This window comes from Camelus bactrianus, chromosome 8, assembly GCF_048773025.1.
Source record: "Camelus bactrianus isolate YW-2024 breed Bactrian camel chromosome 8, ASM4877302v1, whole genome shotgun sequence".
Taxonomy (NCBI): Eukaryota; Metazoa; Chordata; class Mammalia; order Artiodactyla; family Camelidae; genus Camelus; species Camelus bactrianus.
In genome coordinates, this window is record NC_133546.1 from 67,789,285 (window position 1) to 67,814,144 (window position 24,860).

A 24,860-nucleotide genomic window follows, 5' to 3' on the forward strand; every position below is an offset into this window, starting at 1 on the left:
CATATTGCAAAGCATGTTTGAAAAACTGACCAAGAGAAGGCTGGAACTTTGTTTAATACCGCTCTAGAAGCTTGCATGACAATTCTAACTTTGGATACACTGAGAGAATAGTAACATCAAAGGCATGAAATGATAAGCTAATGAAATAACTGTCCTAGCTAAATTGTCTTCACCGCATGAGATTCACAAAACAAAACAGTATATTTGTGTGTAAAATTGGCTCAGGCCTATTTGACAGTATGATTCCCCTGCCATCAGGTGTTCAAACTGTGGACTTTCCTGGTTATCCCCGTCTCTCTCTCCCAAGCGACCCTAAAGTTCCCAGTACAGACCATCCTCATAGTTGAGCCTTGAGCGTTCTCCCCCAGTTCTAACTTCCTGGACAGCCCCACCTTTCCTACGGCCTCGAAGAACTCTTTCAGGTGGGTGATTCTCAAATCTCGATCTCCAATCCTACCTCCTCTCCCAAGCTCCAGTCCCCTGGTATCTCAACATGGCTTGACCTCAGCACATTAAGTCACACATGTCCAGAGCAAATCATCACCTTCACTTTTGCCTGGTCCAATTTCCAAATAACAGTGCTACCACTCTCCATTCTCCAATGTTTGAACCCTAAGAGTCAACTCTGACTTCTTCCTTGACTCCCCCCTTTGTAATGCACCGACAAATGACACTCACGCTGCCTCACCCTTCCGTTCCCTGGAATCAGTAAGTCTGTTCCCTTGTAGGGCCTTTGTAGTAAACGTTCCCTCTGCCGGGGCTGCTCTCCCCACAACCTAACCCCGATTTTCTCAAGGCTGGTTCCTCGTTATCATGCAAGCGTCTGTTTAAGTGTCACTTCTTCCGGGTGGCCTTCCCTGACACCCAATCTAAACAAGTCACCAGATCAATCTGTCACATTTTCCTGTTTTAATTCTCTAAATCTCACTCGTCACTGCCCGATCATTTCCTGCTGGTGAAATCCGCCTCACCCACAAGAATGCGGACTCTCTGACAGTCTTGGACTGCCTGGTACACTGCCATATCCCAGAGCCTAGAATATTGCATAAGAGCTCAATAAATATTACACAGTAAATAAAACTCCTTTTCATATCGCCTCTTTATTTCTATGCCAAAAAAAGTACATGTAAGGCCTGGGCTGTGGCAGTGATGTTCTTGTCTCCAATCTCCTCCCTCCTCAAACAACTCTAAACACGGCTGCCCAATTACTCTGCCTGAAGAATACCATCCCTCAGATCACCTAGAGGAACCGCTTTCAGAAAATACACTCCTTGGCACATGCAGAGCACACACCAATAAATGTCAGCTTCCCTTCTGCTTGCCTGCCAGAAAGTCTCCAACGGCCCCTTACTGCCTACGGAACAAAGTATGTTTTCCGCTGGCTGTCACGCCTCTTCTTAATAGGCTCCAACCTAGTTTTTCATCTTATTTTCCGGAATGCCTCTTCCCGCTCTGTGTGCCACAGTCAAATTAAACCATTTGCCAGTAGATTCCCGTGTGCCTAATTTACACTGTCCCTTCTGGCCTGAAATACTCTAGTATCATAGCGTTCTAAATCCACCCATCCTTCCGGGTCAGCAACTCCCTCCAACAGGACTTTTAAAAGCCCTGCTCTCTAAGGCAAAATGATCACTTTCTCTCCTCTGAACACGAGTATCTTTCTCTGGACCGCACAGTCTCACTGGGTGCAGTAAGTGACATGACTTTGCTCCCAGCAGACAGTGCGATTCTCCAGGCAGGGCTCAGATCTTATCTCTCTGTCATCTTCACATTGCTTGCACCTGACAGCTGATGAATAAAAGAGGCTGAATAAATGAACAAAAGAATTCCTCTGACGGAAAAGAGTTACTAGAACAAAATGAGGATCTGATAAAAGTAGTTTCTCTTTGGACTGTCATTTAAAGGGCCAAGACGTGCAACACAGGTAGAATGCAGAGTACTAACTCCATTTCCTAACAAACAGGAAGCGTGAGGTTGAGAGGTGGTGGATGCTTACACTGACGCCAGTATCACAGCGTTACGGAGTAACATCAAACCATGAAATACAACCCACCGGCAAGTGAACCAGTGAATCCGCCGGCATAACTTCCACTCGTCAGGACGTGGGTGCTATGAATATCACGAGGAACTGGTACCAAGGATAAAATCCTGAAGTCGGACATACACCACATTCACTGGCCTCCCAGTCATGCCAATGCCAAGGCACGCAACTTTCTACACTCTCACCCCTGTTACGATGAGACCCCACAGACCTCCAGTCTCTCCCTAGCCCAGCCACCTTCCGAGGGCATCTGCCACCTGCTCACGCATACACTGCTGAGGTGGCACCTTGAAGCTAGCTCAGTCCCCGTGCCTCCCCGCTAGACCACGGAGGCTGACGTTCACTTCCAGCAGATGCATGCACTCACGCTGTCAGGAAGCAGAAGCACCGAGATCTCGCACAAGATCCACGTTTCCCCAACCTACACTGCCACAAAAGGAGCATACTAAATGCACGTATTCCTAGGCACAAGTGATCGGTGTTTCCTCGGGAGAGCTCCAGGAACCTGTATTTTACATAAACATCCCGGAGGCGTCCCAGAACTGAGCAAGTCTCAGAAGCATGGCTTTGTTCTACTCTCAAATCACGCACTCAGCCTGCTTCAGGAGACTCTGCTGGACTCAACGTCTCCCAGGTAGAACAGCTTCCACTGCAGGATCTTACAGCGGTGCTTTCCAGCCCTGCCCGCACCACACCCCGTGCTGAGTAGGTCAGATTCCCCAGGGGTGGGGACCAGATGTCAGTGTTTGTGAAAGCTCCCCACGTGATCCCAGGGTGAGAACCACTCTCCTGGGCTGACGTATGCTTGTCCTGCTCTCTCTGGATAGGAGGGGAAGCGGGCTGCGCCCCACTCGTGCTGTCTCCACCCCCACCTTCCAACCTCCCGGGAACGTCATTCTGCTTCCTCTCTCCATGTTCACGTTGAATTCACATTTAACCTTTCACAGTTCAGCTAGAATTCCACTCCCTTTTCAGGGTTCACCTTTGCCACTTTATTTTCTGTTTTGCAAAGGCAGAGTCTTGTATATTCTGGCTGTCTGCTTCCTGTCTTACCCTAAGCCAGGGTCACTTCCCTGAGGGACCACAGCCAAGGACTCCTACCCAGCAGCCCCACCCCTCCTCCCATCTACATCCTCCATACGCAGCCAGAGCAAGAAGTGTCAAACTCCTGCTCAGTGCTCACCAAAGGATCCTCACTGTGCTTAAAATCCGACCCACTGGAACCCGCCAATGTCATCTTCGCCCCTGCCCTCCACTCCTCACTCAGTCTGCTCCACAGCCAAACCATCGATTTCCTGCTCACTCAACACGCAAACCAGTTCCTGGCTCAGGGCACTGGGATGACTGGGCTTCCTCAGGAGCCAACTCAAACACCTCCTTCTCACGAGGGCTCCCTGACACCCTGACAGCGCCTTAGGTCGGCAGCCCTGCCCCTCCCCAGGCACTCCACCACTTCAACCTGGTTTAGCTTCTTCACAGCTTTGAACACTCTCAGAATTGTTCTTGCTTGTTGGTTTGTTATCGTCTGTCTCCCCGACAGGAATATAAATTTTACATCTTCTGTTGTTTTCATCACTACCCTAGGAATCATAGGTTTTGTCGAACCAAGAACTGTATCAACTAATCAAGAAATGAATAAACATGATTAAATATAACCTAAAACAAGTCTATATACATCAAGTGTAGTACCTTGACATGTGACTATGTCAGGAGCCCTTGCCCTGCCAATCAGACCATAAACTCATAATGGGCAGCAAGTAAATATTTTCTCCTTTTCCAGCCTTGAAAGTCAAGACAGTACTGAGAGAATACCATATGTTTATATCATACGAACATTGTATATTGATTATTTTGGCTATTTTATTGTATTCCAAAAGATGTGTTTTTTTAACCAACTTGCAGATACCCGTAATCCTCCGACCCCTCAACGTCCACCTAAATTGTATGTTTACTACATCACACCTGAACGAACACACAAGAAGTCTCTAACTTTAATTCATCGTCCATTTTGTCTTCACCTTTAATTCCACTCCCTAAATTGCAGCCCCCTTACTAGGTCATGAGCAACTCGTGAATCTGCAACTGCAGGCTTTGCCTGGATGTGGCCCTTGATCTGCCTGATACAGAGCCAAGCACATTCCCGTCTAACTGCCACACACCTGCTCAGATCCCACAGACTGAGACCTCAGTCAGGGAACTGCTGCAGGGATGCTCCGAGTCCGAGCTGCATCTCTGGGGTAAGGCCTTCCTTGGATGAGGACATCCCCGAAACCCTGCCTGAGATAGGCTCCGAGCGATCGGTTCTGGTTTCAAGATTTGATTGTATTTATTATTTTCCAACTGACATAACAAAACCAAAAATCTACACTTTGTTAAGAAGCTATCGAAAACTAATTTGCAAGACTATAATCAGTTTTTTTCCCCTAAAACCTTACTGACCATCACAGATACTAAGGATGTCACTCTCTATGAAATGGGGAAAAGACCCACAAAGTTCAGGCTTTCACAGTTATTTTTCCAGGATCACTTAAAATATAATTTAATGTAATTGCCCACAGTGGGCAATGTATCTTCCAATGCCCCCCACTTATTTATTTCAGAATCAGTAACAGTTCAGTCTGTTCCCAGGGAACTGCTAAACATATATCTTCAAATAACTCTGGCTTCTCCAAGGAAATATCTCATCATCCTGGGATACACGAAACATTCATGAGATTCCCCTTTAATCCTCAGTCCTGATGACTAAGGATAATGTTCCTCCCAAGTGCAGATTATAATACGAGCCATAAAACCCAGCAGTCACCCCACTAGTGCCTTTCAGAGCCTTGATGTCCTTACCTATTGCACCCCGGGTTCTGGGAGTCCCCATGAACTCTGTTGGCTCAGGTCAGGGGACTGTGCTCCAAGCCCTCAATGGCCCTGCAGGGCCCGGACACTTCCACTTACACCCTGTCTCCCTCTCACACGGAGAAGTCACTCCCCCAGGAGTCTGACAGTGGATCTTGCAGGGACCAAAAAGACGTTTTAAAATGTTGGTTCATTAAGTACAGGTGCCCTTTCCCTCCCAAAATGCAAAATATTTTTGACCTCATAATCAACTAGATCAAAAACAGCATAAACGTGCATCACTGTTATCACTGTTAAATAAAATTTTCTTTCTTCAAACTACCAAATTTCAAAATTCTGAATCCCTTTGAGTATTCTTTTTCTTCTCTCCCTACCAGTTATTTGATAAGCTGCATTATTTCCCCTTTGTCTCGAAATGCACTCCTTTGGAACTTTTCATTCCTCCTGCCAGCATCCCAGTCCATGCTCCTCACTCCGTGCTTAGAACACCACCGTGTTCTCCGACCAGGCTTTCCTGTCTTCAGCTTCTTGCCCACTCCTGCCATCAATACCTTGCCGTGGGGTTAACACCAGTCCTAGTATATAACCTTCCCATGTCTCCTCATCATTGGAACATAAGGCCCAAACTTCATAAGCAGTCAGATTTTTTGGCCCTGGACACACTGCGCCCAAACCTCAGGACTCTCTGCCCTTCCCGGGCTGTGTACTCCTGTTTACTGAAGTTCTACATGCCCTTCAAGGCTCACTGATGTGCCATCTCTTCCCTTAAGTGTTTCTTAATCACATTCCCACAGTTACCTTTCCACTAATATTCATGAAGCTCACTGTCCACTGCATGTGGACGGGTCTTCCATGTATATGCCACTTCTCACAGCAAAGCTGCTTCTGAATAAAGGACCTCCTGGTCACGTGAATAAATGGACAGTCATCACTTTTGCCTTGCCTGACCTCTCCTCTCACGTATTTCCTAATTCTCAAATTACACTCTTCACTTGGTTTATGTGATACTAACTTGGGAATTTCTTCTAATTAAACTTTTTTCTCTCTTCCTCTTGCCAACTGCTATGGTTTCAATGTTCATGTTTCCTTCAAAATTCGTATGTGAGACTCCTAATCCTCAGGGCGATGACACTAAGAGTTGGGCTTTTGGGAAGTGATCAGGTCATAAGGGTGCAGCCCTCATGAATGAGATCAGTGCCCTTACAAAGAGGCCCCAGAGAGCTCCCTTGCCCCTTCCACCAGCTGAGGACACAATGAGAAGGTTCCATCCATGAACCAGGAAGCAAGCCCTCACCAGACACGAGATCTGCTGGTGCCCTGATCTTGGACTTCCGAGCCTCCAGACCGGCGAGTAATAAATGCCAGCTGTTCATGAGCATCCCAGTCTACAGGACTTTTGCTACAGCAGCCTGAAAAGACTGAGACACCAACTTTTACTCTCACCATTGCTTTTCACCCCAACTGACACCAGCCTTGTGCAAGCTGCTCCCCTCTCTTACCCAGCTCCCCTCAGTGCCCCTCAGTGGGTCTCTGCACACCCAGGCTCGGCCCTCTCCAAACTCTCAGGCTGAAGTCCAATGATCTGTCTTCTCAATCCCAATCGTACTGTGTCAGTCACCTGCTGAAAATACCTCAATAATGGTTTTCCAAGTATCCAACGGTCTCTCTCAAATGGGAGCTAAGCATTGAATTTTTTTCATATTAGAACTTCTTATAACCATACGGAGACAGGGTAGAGAATGAAAATCCAGTTTCATGAATGTACTCCTCTGAAATGGGCTCCCACTGAGCCTGTCTTCTGTCTTGGGCGGTAAACTCCAAACACCAGTCTTCCCACCGTATCCTAAGCATTGGCACAGTGCCAGGCACAAGGTGGGTGCTCAGAATGTTCTAACAGCATCACAAGTAAAGTCTTATGAAAGCTCAGAGGTTATTGTGGAATGATTATTTCATTGTGGAATCACATAAACGACTCTTCTCTTTAAACTCACAAGACTATCTGAAAATATTGGTAATACCCCTAGACTGACAGACAATCCAGAAATAGAAAAATACTGTAATTGGCCAATTTTGAATCTAGGAATTAGATGCCTTTCATTCACCATGGAATAAAACATTTGACAGATGACATAATAGCTCATCATATGCCTTAAATATGTGAACTAATTATAGGCTTATTATGAAGAGCAAGACTCATTCACATGCCACAGTCTGGAGACGTAAGCATCTCCAGAGCTAGCATTCTCTTGTGAAGTACAATCTATCAGCCAGTAAGGCCTCAAATGACAACTCTGTAAGAACATACAGATATGGCCGAAAGTCATGTACTTAATTCTGTAGAGTCTGGTCTCTAGCATAAAGAGACAAAGTAAAAATATTCTTAATTCTGTAAAAAGAGGCATAATCAGAGAGAGCTCAGTCAACTATTACGTTGTCAATTATGATTAAAACATATTCCTGTGGGCAGTAAAAGGGAGAGCTCAAAGTCAGCTTTCTGCAGACACCTTACTGCTAACCAAGCAAACTCATTTCCACTGATTTCCACTGTTGTGATATTCCTGAAAAGAAAGTCCATTCTCAGGGGGTCCTGTTTTCACAGTTTGCAAGGCTGAGTTATGAAGCAGTACCGCGTAGCACTAGTATTACGTTCATTCATCCATCACTCATTGTAAAAACCCAGTGGTCCAGGAAATTAAATAAACTTGACCAAAAGAGCAGCATACATAATCTCTTACCATTAAAAATGAAATTACCACACGTTCTGCAGGAAGAAAATCATCCAAACTAAGCACAGCCTGCCTTGCCAGATTAGATGATTTCACAGAGCTTATGCTGCATTCGATTTAATTCATCACACACATGTTGGATGGCACAATGTGAAGACACCAGAATAATGGGTCAGATGGTAGATCAGGCATGACCTCCTACCGTCAGAGAACAAGAAAAGGCAGGCCAACAACAAGCTCTGCTCCGAGGAGAAAATGCATGTGTCGAGCTGATACAGGTGATGCTGCAGGAACCCGAAGGGATCAGTTCAGACTAGGAAAAAGCCAGAAAGACTTCAGGTGGTGTGAGTGTCAAAGGATCACAGAGCTTTCACCAGGAGTCTTTCCTGCAAGGAAGGAGCATGAACAAGGGCCCAGAGGCAGGCGCTTGGGTAGTGGCTCAGAGAAGGTGTGGCTGGAGCAGAAGGAACAAAGAGCAGCCAGAGAACAGCGTACGGGCCTGCAGAGAAACTCTTAAGTTTACGTGGGAAAGGACTTGAATGCAATCTGTTCTGAGACGATGGAAAACCGTCACTGCTTAAAAACTGACCTTAACTGCGTCTTAGGAAAAACTGCAGAGGCAAAAAGCATGGCAGATGACCTATAGGGGCCTTCTGAAATATTCAAGGAAAAATATGGTTTTTTAGAAGAGAGAGAAATCCCAGAGTTCACTGTGGAAGGAGAGTAACACTGAAAACTCTATGAGTGAGAAATCAGAAGGAAAGAACAGAACTCAGATTAGAACTTCTTATGACAATATGGAGACAGGGTAGAGAAAGAAAATCCAGTTCCATTAATGTAACTCCCAAAATACTTAAACAGGATAACGGCTCAATTCCTACAGAGTTTTCTGAGCAGTGTACTCCTCAAAGAATCAGGCCGCCAGGCCGACAGCACAGCGGGGTTCTTCCGCCATGGCCCCTGGACTGAGCTGAGCACAGGCGATGATGCCAATCATTCAGCTTTTCTACTGGAAGAGCAACTCATACACACCCGTAAAGCTCTGTTCTTTCCTTTCCCACTGGAATAATCTGCTAAAACAGCTAGAGCCAGGTTTTTGCAAGACGGAATTAACAATAAAATTTTCAAGTAGAAAAAAAAAGAGGAAAAAAACCCCCTAAAATCCCCAAAACTGAAGTTCTGTTGTTAAGGCGTCAACAACAAGGTCCATCAGACTGTCAAGGCCGAGGAAGAAAACTAGTATTTATTTTCTGTCGACGTGTCAGGAAGCTCAGGGCTGAGCATTTCCCATTAAACCTCACCACTGCCCATCACTCTCCTCCTCCTCCTCAGCCTCATTTTACAGAGGAGGTAAGTGGCTCTCAGAGGAGGTAAGTGACTTGGCTAAAGGAACTCAGCCAATGTTGGTAGAGCTGAGATTCAGCCCAGACTCATCTAACTCCAAAACCCATGCTTTTTCCAACAAGCTCTTTACCTGTCGAATTGTCCTCAGTATCTGTTCCCCTCCATCAGTACCACCCCCTCTCCCTTTTTGTTGGTTCTCTCTTCATTCATTTATGCATGTTCATTCTTAAGTTAATCACTGACCACCTACTGGGTGCTGGACTGTGATGAGGACCACTCATTAGTGTTTTCAGGTATTTTATTTTAAGCCTGGTGCTCTAAGCATTGCCTCTTCCTTATTCAAACATGTCAGACTGGATGTTAAAATCACATCACTTCCACTTACTTACAAGATGACTTCTGGTAAACATAAAATCCATGAAACTCAAGCCATAGAAACTCGGTGTCTACTAGCTTCTGGCAAATATTGAAGATTTTAGTTAGTTGAGGAAAAAAGCATTTACTTCAGAACAATCTAAAAGATAATATCCTAATTATTTAAGTAAATTTAGTAGCTGAGAATTCTTGGTAAAGTTATTACACAGCATTAAAATCGGAAGCTATAAATTAAGATTATGCTGCCACAATGTCTTTAGGGTAATTTTAACTAAAGCATTACGTAGTTGTGTGCATGCATGTAGTTAAGTACCCACTTACTTATTCACTTATAAATCATGCACAGAAAACATCTCTGCATTGGCTGGTATACGGTTTCTCAGAAATATGCCACAGTATTGCTGGTAAGATTCCACCTGCAAATGTTAAGTCAGAGGAAGAAGTGATACTTGATTCTTTCCAAAGAGGTATCTTAACTCATCATGGGGTGCTGAGTATTACTGCTAATTCAAGGACCCTGAACAGTACAGCAATTACAGCAATAACCTAAGAAGACAGGTTTTAAAAGCAATACCACAATTGCTCAATAAGCTATAGGCACAGTAAACAATCATACTGAAAGGAAGAGCAGAAATGTAAGTATTCCCTAATTTTAAAAATATGCATTGCTTTTAAAAGCTGGAAGAAGCTGTCTACTACTATTCTTTACCCTTACAGAATGAAAAAAGAAGAGGTTGGAAGACGCCATTTCATTCTAAAGCTGCTCATATTCACACAAAAGAACTGGAGATCCCTACCAAGGGCCCAAGTCCAACCCCAGTCGGGCCACCAGCACATCCAAACATGCACACTGACGACCGGACAGCCCTTCCCCCGGCTGCCCGCACACCCACCAGCCCCTCCCAACGGCGTCACCCATGCTACCGGATCTCATAATTAGAGCACGTTAGTGGGGGCTAAACCTACAGCCAGATCCCTCCCCCAAAGGGCCAATATCAGTGTGTTCTACTCCTTTTAATAAACAACTGCCCCGTTGTGCACAGACACTCCAATAAAGTAAGGGGCGTAGAACGAGGCGGGGTTCATAATGAAAGCTGGTAATAATGGCATTTGAGTTAACACAGAAAATAAAAGTTGACCTTAAACCAGTGTTTCTCAACCTTGGCTGTACTTCACAATAACCTAGGGATTGTGAAAAATACTGATGCCTCAGTCCAACCCCCAAAGATTCTGACGAAATCAGTCTGGGGTCCAGCCCAGGCATCAGGACTTTTAAGGTGATTCAAATGCAGAGGTAGAACTTAAGCCACTGCCTGGAATTCTAGCCTTAGTTCTACCAACACTAAAGATGCAAAGCCTTTCAGAAAGTCATTTTAAAAAACAAAAATAAATGTTAAAATTTTACGTTGCACGTCTGATTAATAGTACTTTGCTTTTTCACACAGAGCTATGGGTACAGAAGGCTTAGATTCATATGTGACTGGCTGTTAAAAAGGTAAGTGAGCAGCTAAGCTTGTCATTACTGTGTCCACCATCACAGATGCCTGTGCAGGGACAAAGCACTTCTTTAAAGAGAAGTTTCAGAGGGGCTGCAAGAGTGCAGACCACTGAGGCACACAGCTCAGAGGCCAGCCTCTCCTGCGGCATCGCTGGCCCCATCACACAGAGAGCTGTGCAGCCGCACACTGCAGCCCACCAGCGGGGACCTGGCCTACTTCGGACTGACTCCTGCTTGGAAATTGCAGGTATGATGAGATGCCTTGTGGTTCACAGGAGAAAAAGTAATCGGACAGGGATAAATTCGTCATAAAATACACAGGTAGAAATACATGTGGAGTTATTAAGGGCACAATTATTAACAAAATAAGGTATTAAATATGAAAACCACCATCTAATTTGTATGACCTGGGTTGAAGGATAAGGTTATTCTATCAAAAAAATATTATTTTAGAGAAAAAAATGGACAAATTGTACTAAATTTCAGGGGAAAAGGTATCTGTTATTAGAACAAGAAGGGAGGGAAGATGGCTAAATTCTGCATATTCTGTTTTACTGGTAAGTTTAAAAAATTACAAATACAATTAAAAGTATGACAAAGGATCAGAGGTATTATTTAAATTTTTACCAGTTTCTTTTTCACCAAGTGGTTATTTGTCAAATTGATATAAAATGGTAACATTTGTATGTATTGCATTACATCTTACATGGGGAAAAAACCACACCTTAGCCTGAAAATTATTTCTGGTACAAATATTTACAAGCCTAATAATCACTGGCAATAACTTAAAATCAAGCCAAGAAACATCTTTGAAAAGCTACTGTGTGTAAGATGACACTGAATCAAGCACTGGGGGAGGACAGAAAAGCAACTCAGGCTTTGTTCTGCATGTGACTTACTAATTAAAAGAGTAATGCGGAAAAAAAAGTGAAGAAGAACACTTAGAGCTAGGCTTTGAAAGCATAAGAACCAGCTTTCTGTGGAAGCAATCTTTTTCCTGTTTATTTCAAAGCACAAAACTTGGCAGACATAGTCTGAATGAATTAAAAACATGTAGGCAGTATTTCTCTCGGACTCAGAGAAATGAGAGAGACCGAAAGCAAGAAAAATCATCGCACACTTACTATGGAATGACTGGTGACGTAAAGCAACGGGCTGGCCCGTTGCTGACAGCAGCTCCCAGCCTCGCTGTCTGCTTCAGAGCACAACCCCCCAACAAAGGGGGCTGCCCCTGTGGGGTTAACTTTTACACTAACTCTAAAAAAGATTAACAAGCAATTTAATTTTTTAAAAAATCACATAAATGATGTCCCTAAAACAGGAGATTCAACTGAGGAGCCCACCATTACCTGCAGAATAAGGAAAGTGTGGCAATGTCCTTCCTTGTGAGTGTGTGCTTTGTCTCCACAGTCCAGTTAGGAATTCATGCGCGTTCATTTTATACCCAGGTGAGCTAGTTTTGCTCTCAGAGTCACTCAGAATACAACGCAGGCATGTGTGTTTACAGCTGGACATGTGTGATATGAGATATTTATGACCGTGTGTTGTCTTGTGGCCTGCATCACGCTAGCATTCATTAACAGCAATGCATTTCTTTTTATCTATGTTACATTATACACTTTTTAAAGAATTGGTGTAGTCATATAATCAGAACTTAAGATTTTCTACTAGTTTCTAAAATACAGTATATTGCACTCCATACTCAATGTTCTCCCCTACAAGGTATCTTTAAAATGACTTGAAATAGGTATAAGAAATGTTTTCCCCTATAAAAAAGGGGGCAGTCTTATACAACTGCATGTCTTAAATACCAGAAAATAATGGCATATATTCGGAATCCTCTATGATTGTACACAGGGTTCTTATTAGGAAGAGACAAGAGACGCAGGATGGAGGGAGGAGGAGAGGAGGGAACAGAGTTCTCCCAGGACAAGAATCTACAATACACACTCGTTGCATCATTCTATCATGTGCATGGACATACGTCACTGAACAGCATGGAACACTGCCAAGCATGGGTGTTAGAGTCACATTAATGCTGCTGTCTTACTTGTTCATTTTCTCTAAGGTGTGCTGCCTGCCTCAGCTCAGTCAGGCTCTGAAGGAACACTCTCTCAATTCTTTGGTGACTGAGGGCCAAATATTATCAGTTGGTATTAAGGAATCTTTCAGATGCTTGCCGACAAATCCCTCTTGATTTACAACATTTGCAAGGTTTGTACAGCAGATGGATAGGTTTCTACTGACCCCTTTCCTGGAGAGGTCGTGTTATGCTCCCTGCACGTGTATTTCAGGTTTACGTGTTTAAATCTGTGGTTCTCTAACTTCAAGTTTTCATCAGAACCCCCCGGAGGCTGGTTAAGCCACAGGTTGCTGGCTTTATTCCCAGGGCTTCTGATTCAGTTAAGGGGTGAGGTCTGAAAATCTGCCAAGTTCCCACCTGATGCTGACGTAGCTGGTCTGGCGACCACAGTTTGAGCAGCTCTGGTTTAAGGAAACACTTCCAAGTACTAGAAAGCCATTGTTCAAGAAGTCTACAGGAATCCCACTCCTTAGGCAAGTTAGTTAACTGGCTTTCCCCATTCCTTTATCTGTACAACCAAGCAAGAGGAAGGGATGACCGAGACCAGGGCTGAAACAGCAGGGAAGAAATGCAAGAATGAAGATCCAAAGGCAGTTTGACAAAAGAAACAACAGAAGAGGAAGGCAGACTTAGGAGGAAGGGACACTGGGTAGGGAAGGAGAGCTTGAGAGAAGAGCTCCTTGCAGAGTTGACAGGAATGAACTCACAGAAACTCCGATAAAGAAGCACCTACTCTTCCCCCAGAAGAGTTTCAGGAGAGAGGGCGGCTCCTTCTTGAGGCCCAGGGCCAGTCTCACCATTTGCCCTCTGTGTTTCTTCTAGGTTGAAGGCCCCAAGATGTTGTTGAAGAATAGGTTCTTGCCTCGCACAGGAAAGAATTCAAGAGCAAGGCATAGTAAAGTGAAAGCAAGTTCGTTTAGAGAGATGCACACTCCGTAGACAGAGTGCGGTCCGTCGCACTCGGAAGGGAAAATGGCTTAGGAGATGCACGCCCCACAGACAGAATGTGGGCATCTCAGAAAGGTGAGAGGGAGAGACGGAGGGGTGTGGGGTGTTTAGCTGAGAGTAAAAGCAGATACACACACCAAAGAGTGTGGGCTGTCTCAAAGGGCAAGAGAGAGAGCAACCACGAGGTGAGGAGTTGCTAGGTTTTATGGGTTTGGTAATTTTATATGCTAATGAATAGGAGGATTGGGGAAGGGGCGGGGATTCCCAGGAATCATGTCCCCACCCACTTTTTTCCCTTTTAAGGTCAGCGTAGGAACTGTCATGGCACCTGTGGGTGCACCATGAGGCTCAAGGTCTTCTGGAAGTTGAATCTTCTGCATCTTGGTTCTAATCAGTCTGTCCTGTCCTCAGTGGCTGTGTCATTCCCTCAGTGGCTGTGCCCTTCCCTCCTGCTTCAAAACCACCCATGATGCCTTCATTATGCTCTTCCTTTCCTATCCTCCATGTTCCTCTCTCTGCTGATTCCTTCCCACCAAAGGGCCAGTATGCTGATGTCTTTTCCATCGTATCAACAAAAAAAACTTTCCCTCCACCTTGCACCCTCCCAAAGGACCAACATATCATCTCTCCTTCTTTCGCAGACAAACTCCTCCCATAAGGGTCCCCAGTTCCTGCCTCTCACATTGTGGTCTTCAGAGCAGCCTCACTGACATCACCTGGGAGCTTTCCAGAAATGCAGAATCTCAAGCTTACTCCCATGAACTCTAGTCATCTGAACGCCCTGCTTTGATAATCGAATTGATGTTATTCCATTAATTTTCCCAATCTAAATTATGGTCCAAGCTATCGACCTGGGTTCTCCTCACTGTAGATTGAACTTATCTAAAAAGATAAATTTCAAGATATTTAGGATCCAAATATTAAATCCAGAATCCATTCAAGGTACCTTCAGATTTCTAACAGAATCTTACAATGTGAAAGTTCACACTGGGCATTTATAAAACACAAACAAAATCTGCAAAAAACAAATATAATACTAAATGTAAGGACCAGATTAAAATTTACTACAGGTTAAACTGTTCAAAAAGCATAACAATGAGCAAAGACCTAGGATGCACAAGTACTTGGAGCATTTGTAGCTTCTGCTGCACAGAGCAAGTCAGCACTGTCCCTCCTCACTTACTCTCTTCTGATTCCACGACTGTATGCTTGCGTGGCTCCCAGAAAGGAGCAGCCCTGATACTCACCCTAGCTGAGTGGGTCCCTGTCCCTAGGATGCTGGGTCTTGCTCTTTGATCCTTTTTCCAAAGCTACAGGGGTCTGGCAGATCTCCAGAAACCATAGATCAGCAAGGCCATTTTGTTCCAGGTAGTAACACTTACATCAACCTTGTCTAAACTTACTCACTCAGTACATATCACCAAGCAGCCCCTCCACGCCGGGCACTGTGCTAACCCTAGGAATACAGCAGGGATGAGAAAAGATGCACTCCCTGCAAGCGTGGAGGGTAGGTCCTAGGGGAAGACAGGCTGCGTCAACTTGTAATTCAGCTCACAAATGCTGTGAACAATACAGAATGTTATGGGGACCCCCAGCAGGAGAATCGAATCTAGTCTAGGGAGGTAGTCAGTGAAGGCAGAGGGACTTTAAAACTACACGAGAACAGAACAGTGTACAGGTTGACCAAAAGGAGAGGGAGGACACATCCTCCAGACGGAAACAACACGAGGAACGCCCTGGAGCTGAGAGAGAACACGGTGGATTCAAGGAAGTGAAAGAAGCTCCGTGTGAGGCAACAGAGAACGTGGAGGACGCAGTGCTGAGAGGCTGCGCTGGAGAGGGAAGCAAGTACCACTTTGTGGAGAGGCTTGTGGCCCATCTTAAGGATCGGGGGCTTCATTCTGGAGTAAATAAGAAGACCTGAGACAGGGCTCTAACACAGATGTGAACACAGCAAGGCTACAACTACAGACGTGGAGTCTAGCTGGTATTTTGCAGACAAAGGAGCGGTACTAGAATGCACAGGAGGGGAGGGAATCCCGAGATACACAGGCAGTAGAGACAGCCCAGCCAGGGCATCACCTGGACATGCCAGACACCTTCCAAAAGCCCAGCTCAGGCACACAAGGCGGTAGCATCACGCAGAGAGACTGAGCCTGGCACGAGGAAGAGATGGGGGAGGACTGAAGGCTTCCGTCTGGCAGGCTCCACACTGTGAGTGCTCTGCTGCCCTGGCCGTGCCCAGCCTCTGAAGCTCCAGGCTTCCTTCAGGCCTGGACCCTGTTCCAGAACTTGTTTGTCCTTCTTACTCCCTGCCTCCGCCACCAGGGTCAGCTCCTGCGATGGTGAGCGACGTGTTTACATTTCAATCTTGTCACCATTAAAGCCATTCCATATTCTGAGCTTTTTCAGCCTGAGCTTAAATTTCTTTGTATATTGATGGTCTCAAATATCAAAAGTTTAACTCAATTTTTATGCATAAAGAGTAAAACGTTTTCTAATGTTCAATTATAAATTCACTCTACGTTATTTTACAGACTTTCATTAGAATCCATATTAAATTAGTGGCACATTCCTGACGTCTATGTACATTATGCATGCATGTTTTAAATGAACTGCAATTGTAGGCAAATTTCCATTATTGTTACATTTGACAATGTATGTGATCGGGGCCTATGAGAAGAAGGAAACACTTAGGCATCATTTTCCACGCTCTTTCAGCATTTGTAAAACAGCGAAGGCCCCAGCATGTACATGCTGAGCTCCCCCACTGCGTCTGTAGGTCTTTTATTTGTAATGTCTCCTCTTTGTGCCTGGAACAGGATGAGAAGAAGAAAGGGATGGGACAGAGGCCAAGGAGGCCAGGACCAAAACAGCGGCAGCAGGAGCGGAGACGAGCCCCACGCGGGTGTGGAGGGTGCACAAAGGCGGCCACTTCGACACCCCATCACCAGTCTGGCTGCAAACCTTCTCCTGAATGTTCCACATTTCTACAGGAAATGAGAAGCAGGGCCTGGGGTGGGCAGGGAGCGGGGAGGGTCCACTCCTCAGGGTACAGAGCAGCAAAGGGGAGCAGTAGGGGAGGGCGGACAACCCTGGGCAAGGTCAGCTGCAAGGACAGGGAAGCTGGGAAGCCCTCTGGCTGGGTCGGCCGTTTCTCAGGACCCCAGACTGGGACGAGCTAAGGTCTGCTTACGCTGACGGTGCACTCTGTGTGCCGCCACTCCCCAGGCCCAAGCACATGACAACCTGAGCCCTGGATTCAAGACACATGTACTAAATAAACAGACAAACTGATGAATTAATTTGGTTTGATTTTCTCTTACTTTCTTTTCACTTTAGCCAGTTGCTCATCTAGTAGCCTACCTATCATTTATGAAGATACTGAACACTTAACTTGTAGGGGAAAAAGCATATACCTGACAGGGCATCTGCCTCCATCCCTCCTATGAATGCCCAAGTGCTGAGTGTGAGTATCGCAGCAACTGTCCGGACTCCCCTGCCTGCCCCACGCTCTCACACACACACACTCACACTCACATCTCAACTGCTCACTGAAGTCCTTTGTCATTTTTCCCCCTCCAAGGCCCTGTGCCTGTCATCACATCTCCTTCAAACCCTAGTCACTATTTAAGAACAGTCACTAATGTCTTCCTGGCCAGTCTCTATGCTCTGGGTCTCTCTCACTTACCTACTCAGAGCCCAACTAAATCCTCACCAATATTATAAGGTTATCATTTAACAGTCCTGGATAAAAGAACATAGTTTTTTTTTTTCTCTCTCTCTAATTTTTCTCCCTACAGATTATTGGGGAAACACCAACTCTCCAATTTATTCATTATCCCCACTGCTTCCCCACTCTTGAAATTAGGATGTGCTCAGATACAAGAAAGAGACTATATGGATAACAATGGCTTAAACCATCGTTTAACTTCTTTAAAATTCCTAATAAAGTAGTCCCAGAGTTGCTTTGGCTGTTCAGCAATGTCAGGAAGGACCAAGACTCTTCTCATCCTCCTACTTCATCATCCTTGCCATGTTGAAATTAATTTTCCCATATCACCTCATGGTCATAAAATGGCTCCCAGAGTTCCAGGCATCACATCTTCACGTGGCAGTGCCCATAGAGGAAACACGTGGTTGAGGTAAAAAAAAAATTAAACTGCTATCTTTCATGGGATCAACCTCTTTATACAAGAAGTGAATTTTTATCAAAAGCACAGAAGATACCTTTTTAGCTTTCATTGGTCCCTGTCCAACCTTAGAACAATATTGGCAAAACAAGCCCTAGCCTTTCATGGATTAACTCGGTGCACACGGATGCATGTCTGCCAAAGCAAAACTGGAGTGCTTCAGAGTAAGGAAGAAGGAAGCTGGCTATGGAGCAGACAGCTAACTTGTCTGCTGCACATCACCAAGAAGGTTTTGAGAAATGTGACACTGGATATCTGGGTTTCTTTGATCTATCCTCTCTCCATCCCTCCCTCCCTTCCTTTCTTCCTCCCTTCCTCTACCATGGAGCATTTAAGTAAAATAAAAATGTGGCATAGTTCTAAGAGCAAGTTCTATTTACCCCTTCTCTGTATAGTCTAGTTCCTTAATAAACACAATAAAGAAAGATATTTCTGTTTAAGAAACTGTAGAAATATAAACCAGAATAAACAAATAGCTGAGTTCCTGAAGTGCTGTACAAACCGCATCATACTTCCTTATCTACTTTGCTATTTCAGCTCTGCTTCATTTAATTCTGGGACGCTCAGTTGCTTCAATGGATAGTCGATGCTGTAAATTAAGTTCCCCAGCCTCTCAATCCATTAGGAAGCATTCTGCTCACCATTTATTGAGGGCCTGCTGTCTCTGAACACTGGAGAACAGTTGCATGTGTAAAGAAACCCTGAAAATTCCAGAAAGAAATATTTCATAATAGAAGTACCTCTATAAAATGGTTTCATTTTTCAGGGATGGAGTTTTCTTAGAGCGAGGCATGTCAGTCTTTCAAACAGTACACTGTTAAATACCAACTATGTTCCTCCTTTATGTTCCTATCAATCTAATACCCCCCACCTCAGGTTTTTTTCCTTTCCCCTTTAATAGTGACTCTATTTATCTGAATCTATCCATTTATTCCTCATTTTTCAAGTTTAAGCTAACAGATGGAGACACAGATTACTTCCAAACATCTGCACTGAAATGCTTTACCTGCAACTCCTGCTGTGAGTAAAAGAGGTTTTAATTATACGGTATTTGAAAATCTCTCTCGCGGGCACTGTAAGTGGAAGTTTTCAGTGTAAGAACTGGTTATCACCAAGGCTCTCACTGTTAGATACACTCACGTCCCAAACAAATCATACATCCCCCTGTGTCAGTGTTGTAAATAGACCCTTGATGTAAACGATAGTTTTGATATCATGGATGTCTGTGATATTCACAGTTCAGTATTACTGGGACTTTTTACACGTGTGCCATGACATGGGTCATATGACAGCCAGAAAATTAAGAAAAACTGATGATGCTTGTTATTCGCAGGTATTCTCAAAGAGGCCATTACCTAGAAAGACTCTAGAGAGACAAAAGCGTAGCCATAAAGCGTATGACACTACTTCTACTCACACAGTAATGAGATTTTGGTCACATCTGGGTATTAGGTTAGCGAGTTTTCCTGATAATCCCCCAAACTGAAGTTAGCAAGTACCTATTACCCGCAGCAGCCGTGGCTGCACCGCACCTGTGCATCCTACCTTTCTTTCCAGACGCTCCTTTTCCTCTGCCCAGCCCTGGATGCTGGAATCTGCAGCCTCCCGGTCCAAGTGCCATCGTCCATGGGAGCCTCATCTAAAGGGATAACTTCACTATCACCTAAATACAATGAATCCTTCCTCTGGGTCTACATTTCCAGCCTGCTCATCTCCTTTGGGTTTTAGGGCCATGCCCCTGCCTTCCTTCTAGGTAATACCTATATATTCAAGGATTAGCCTATACTCAGACAGACCTGGACTCAACCTTTTACCCTGTAAGCATATTTCTGTGGTCATTATCTGGATTAGAAGCATCGTAATGAATTTAATAAGCTAGGACTAGAAACTTCAATTACCCTACATGCCTCCAGCTCCCTTAACCACCCTCTGAAGGCATTCACAAACACCTGTAGTGTCCACTCTGCAATCATTCATTTTAGTTCTCCCCATCACAAGTCTAGTTCAACTCATCACTCTTAATATGGGCTTGACAAACACTTTCAGAACCTGTCTCCTTGCTTCTGATCATGACTATAGCCAAAACATCCTCTAGGCTCCACTTCACTTGACAAATATTTACTGAGCATTTCGGTGAGTCATGCTCTGGGATGGGCATTCAGTAGAGAGTGCTGAGCAAATCGAAGACCCCCTCCTTAACAAACCCAGACTCCAGCTCAGGAGAGAAGGCTGCAGTCAAGTAAGCAAATAAATAAATAACCCATGGCGGGTATCTGGGTAAAGAATAACTGTGTGTGTGTGGTGGGGGGGGGGGCTATGCATTGAGCATGGTCACTGAGCAGGTGTCATTGAGAATGTCAGACCTCCAGGAAGGGACGAGGCCAGCCACAGAGTCGAGGAGAAAAGTACAGCAAAGATTCGAGACAAGAAGATGCTCCAGAGCCCATGGTGACCGGACCACGTGGGAGCGTGTCTGCATCCAGGTGAGTGGAAGTGAAATCACCAAAGCCACAATCACAGGTCTGAACCCAGTGTGAGGCATCAAGGGAAGTCAGGGAAAGGTTTGAGGCAGAGGAGTAACATGATCTGATTTACATTTTTAACAAATCACCAGAATTATGTTTCACAATCACACGAGGAGGGTCAGTGCTCGAGTCAAAAAGGTTGACAGCTCCTGATGAATAAGGTGCCCACGTACTCCAGTTTGTCCAAGGGCATCCTGGTTTTCCCCGCTGTCCTCGTGTAATTATTACAGTCCCCCTTTCACTCTCTTGAAGGGTCCTATAGAGATCACACGTGGTCTGGCCAACTTACTGACGGAATATGCCTTAGGCTGACGTTCAAAGCCCTTCTGAACCTGGTCCCGACTCCCCTCTCTTCCTCTCTCCCCCACCAGACCTCTACCTGACGGTGTTCTGGTCTGAGATGTGCTGCTGGCAGCGCAGAGTGGGACACGTATCCTCACTGCTGTTCCCTGGCTGGGGCGCCTGCCCCTTGCTGCACACTCTGACCATCTCACTAGTGGACAGACCCCTGAGGGCCAGACCTGAAAAGCCTTTCCAGAAACTGGGCAGAATGAATCCTCCTGTGCACTCTGTCACTATCTCCATTACCAAGTTTATCACAACTGGGTTAACTGTGTGTAGGTCTGTTTTCCCTGTTAGAATGGTAGGTACTTCACGGTAAGGACAGCACCTCCTTCTTTGTATTTTTGGGTCCTCACCACCTACTGCATGCCTGGTTCACAGCTGGTACTTGACTGTGAGATGAATTATTTCATATAAAGACAATGTAAATGACAGAGTAAAAGAATAAGGTTGAACAATGTGATTTTAAAACTAATTTCTTCAGTAAGCTTAAAACATCTCTGCCTTCATATCTTGACAAGTTGCATACTCCAAGTTCACCCTCATGTCTAATGCAGCCCCATTCATCAGAAAGTGACAATCAGCTCCTAGTGAATAACTAGAAGTGAAAAAGCTTTACAGGGCAAGAAGAAGTAGTGGAATTTTAGGAAATGAAACCATCTGGTGTTTTTGTAATAAATTTCTAAATAACTGCAAAGACTGAAATATTACCAACAGGCAATTTCATATACTCACCACTCTTAAATGATCCTGAATAGATCCTGCTCAGAAGAAGTTTTTGACGTAACTGCAGAACTTCAGCTTCCAAGGCTTCGGCTTTTGATCTCCACTTCGATTCCTGCCCAGACACCATCCTCGCAAGATGCTCTGTGTATTCTCTGCTGCTTTTGTCTGCTGGTTTTGAGCGGATAATTGCCAAGGCCAGAGCCAGCTTTGCAGTCCTCAGATACCATGCTTGACTGTGATCATCCATCCTGGCTTGTGCCCCTATTGTTTAGTAAGAAAACAAGTTACAGGAGTCCCTTTTAACTTCTGCAGTGCATTTCATTTGCTTGAAATTGATTCTGTAGTGAGTATCACTAATTAATAAGTTTATAACACAACAGGAAGCCAAGTAACAGAAAAATTTCTCAGGAACTGAAAACAGCATGAAAAAAATATGCAGAAGAAAAATGTATACCTATGCACATGAAGTGCATTAAGAGTCAAAACAGCAGATTCGGATAATGTGACAGATTCTTGGAATGCAAAAAACACACATTAATTCATTTAGTAGCTTCTAACCAGAGACACACATCAGACTCTGAGAGAGCTTTTAAATATATATATATATATATATATATATATATGTGTGTGTGTGTGTCTCTGTGTGTGTGTCTATGTGTGTATGTGTGTGTGTGTGTGTGTGTGTGTGTGTGTATATATATATATATATATATATATATATAGTCTCATCCCTCCAAAATTCTGATTCAGCAAATCTGGGGAGAACTGAGGCTTTTATATCTTGTCCAAAGTTTACTGTGTAATCAGAATCACTGAATAAAACTATTTAAATGTCAGCCCCTCTCCTCCTCAAATCCATTCTGCTACCTCCGGGAGCCCCTGCTCCCCAACCCTGCATTTCTCAGTGCACCCTGACCCACTCTTCCTGCCTTTAATCAGGCCCCTCCAATCTATACATAGAACAATCTTTTAAATATTTGCATCATCTAAGTTGTGACTCTGCTCTGAATCTGCACCTCCAAAGATTTCCACTTGCCACAGTCAGCATACTTTTCCAAACCAACACTGCACCGCAGTCTGAGTACTTGAGTGTTTTTATGAGGACAGCATGACTGACCATCACGTTCACTGGTTTAACGTCACTCCCTCTACTGAAGTACAAGCTGCTGTGGGCCTCCACTAGGCTTTACTGAATTTGAGGGCTCTGCACATACCACATGTACATAAACATTTTTAACGAATGGTTAAAAGCACAATGGTCCAGAAAATTCAGATGTGGTTGCTAAATCTATCCTACTAACATAATTTCAAATTCCACATCTCAAACTTTACTTCCTTCCATTGCTCATGGTTATTCTTCCATGATGGTTGGATCACACTCATACAAATAGATGGACACAGCCCAGGGTCACTCCCATCCTATCTCTGCTGGTGCATTTTCCCGTCATGATGCCCTGACGTTCTTACAGCCCCAGGGCCCTGGCTGGACACCTTTCAGAGGACAGCTCATATACTACCATAAAAAATCTTATCAGATGTATTCCCACCTTCTGCAATGAATACCTATCTGATATCCTATCATTTTTCACTGAAAATATGCAGTCTAACACGTAGCCGAATGCTATTTTATTACAACCAGTGATGAACACAAAAATATGTGTACAATATGTCATTGCAGGATCCTTTATAATATTGAAAACTGGGACCAAAAACCAAATAGTTAAGTAAATAATGGTATGACTGTACAAATGATTATTACTTATCCATTAAATATTGGATTTTCAGAGTTTTTTTTTATTAACATAGGGAAGTGTTAATGATATACTGAGGGAAAAAAACAGTGAGTTCATGATATGTGTACAAGAGGATCCCAATTATGTAAAAAATAGAAGATGTTGATAGGACTTCTTTCTACTGTAGAATTATGGATTTTTCATATCTATATTGTGCTAAATTTTCCTTATTTTCTACAGTGACTATGTATCAAATTATAATCAGAAAAAAATTATAAAAAATTGATTTCTAACAGCAAAGTACAGCTGCCATTTTTTTTAAACCTTTCCCAGCTGTGGAATACACCAAGGACTAGACACCATTAAGGTGGACAAACTAATTAGAGTTTTAGCTTCTGCAGCAACCATCTCACTTGGCTGGTTCACCGTCCATCTGTTGTGTCAGTGATGGGGAGCAGCAGACTCTGCTTCTCGGTGCTTCAGAAAAGCATCTTGCTCTCTGCAGAGAGCAGAGAGACATGGATGACCCTCCCTAAAGAAGGTTCACACTTACCTACAACAGTACTGACCAAAGACAGCAATAGTAATATAATAATAATCAGTAACTTATTGAGAGTGTTCCACTTAGAAAGGAATCTGACATTCAATCATGAATGGTGGAAATCTTGGTTAAAAAAAAAAAAGAGGAGAAGTTTATTAACATAAGAGGAGAAGTTCTTTGGATGATAAAAGCACAGCAAACTCCCTGCCATTTCACAGAGATATTTAAGATTTAAGCAAGCTGATTAATTAAATGTTCTGATTTTTAAATAAAGTAAGGTAAAAATAATTCTATTTATACTAAAATTTCATGGAGAAAAAGATGAGCTTCCTAGATATATTCTCCGTTCAACTGAGAAAAAATCGGTAATAACTTTTAGAAAAGCTTTTGTAAATTCAATTTATGCTCAATAATTATAGTAAATGATTAAAATGAACATTTAATGTTCCCAAAGAAGATATTTAGTGTCTCTGAATTCTTAATAATTTAAAATATAAAATGTTAACAGTCTTTTTAGAATAGCCCATTTGATCAAGTGGGCTTTCTTTCTCTTGCATTTGGAAACAGACTTTACCATGGCAAAGTCCCTCCCAGGGCTCTGGTGAAATCTAGTCACATCCCCTATGACCTCTGGCTTCCTTCAAGCATCCCTGCAGAAACAGCTACTCAGCAAACAGTATTTTGGCAATTTTTATCTATCCTACTTCTGCTACCCTCATATTCCCCTCCTGAACTTAAATTTGTTATCAGCTAACCAATTCTCCAAACTGTCAAAACTGTTTTGAATTACAATCCTGAATTCTGCAACTGGTTCATCTCCAAGATCGCTGGTGAAAAGTCTATGAAGTAAAGACTGCCTGATCACCCATTTATAAGAGTAATGGAGGTTTAAATTCAACAACCTTTCAGGAGAATATTATACTAGTACATATCAAACA

General features: G+C 43.8%; 1 protein-coding gene across 1 annotated transcript in view; it reads right to left on the bottom strand.

Annotated features, from left to right (window-relative positions):
* MEI4 (meiotic double-stranded break formation protein 4) overlaps nt 1-21,881 on the bottom strand; it is a 125,259-nt gene extending 103,378 nt beyond the window's left edge. The window contains exon 1 of the mRNA XM_010972876.3: nt 21,658-21,881. Within this exon, the coding sequence (XP_010971178.2) occupies nt 21,658-21,775 (118 nt within the window). The 5' untranslated portion in view covers nt 21,776-21,881. The remainder of the gene's footprint in view (nt 1-21,657) is intronic.
* Between the last annotated feature and the right edge of the window lie 2,979 nt (nt 21,882-24,860).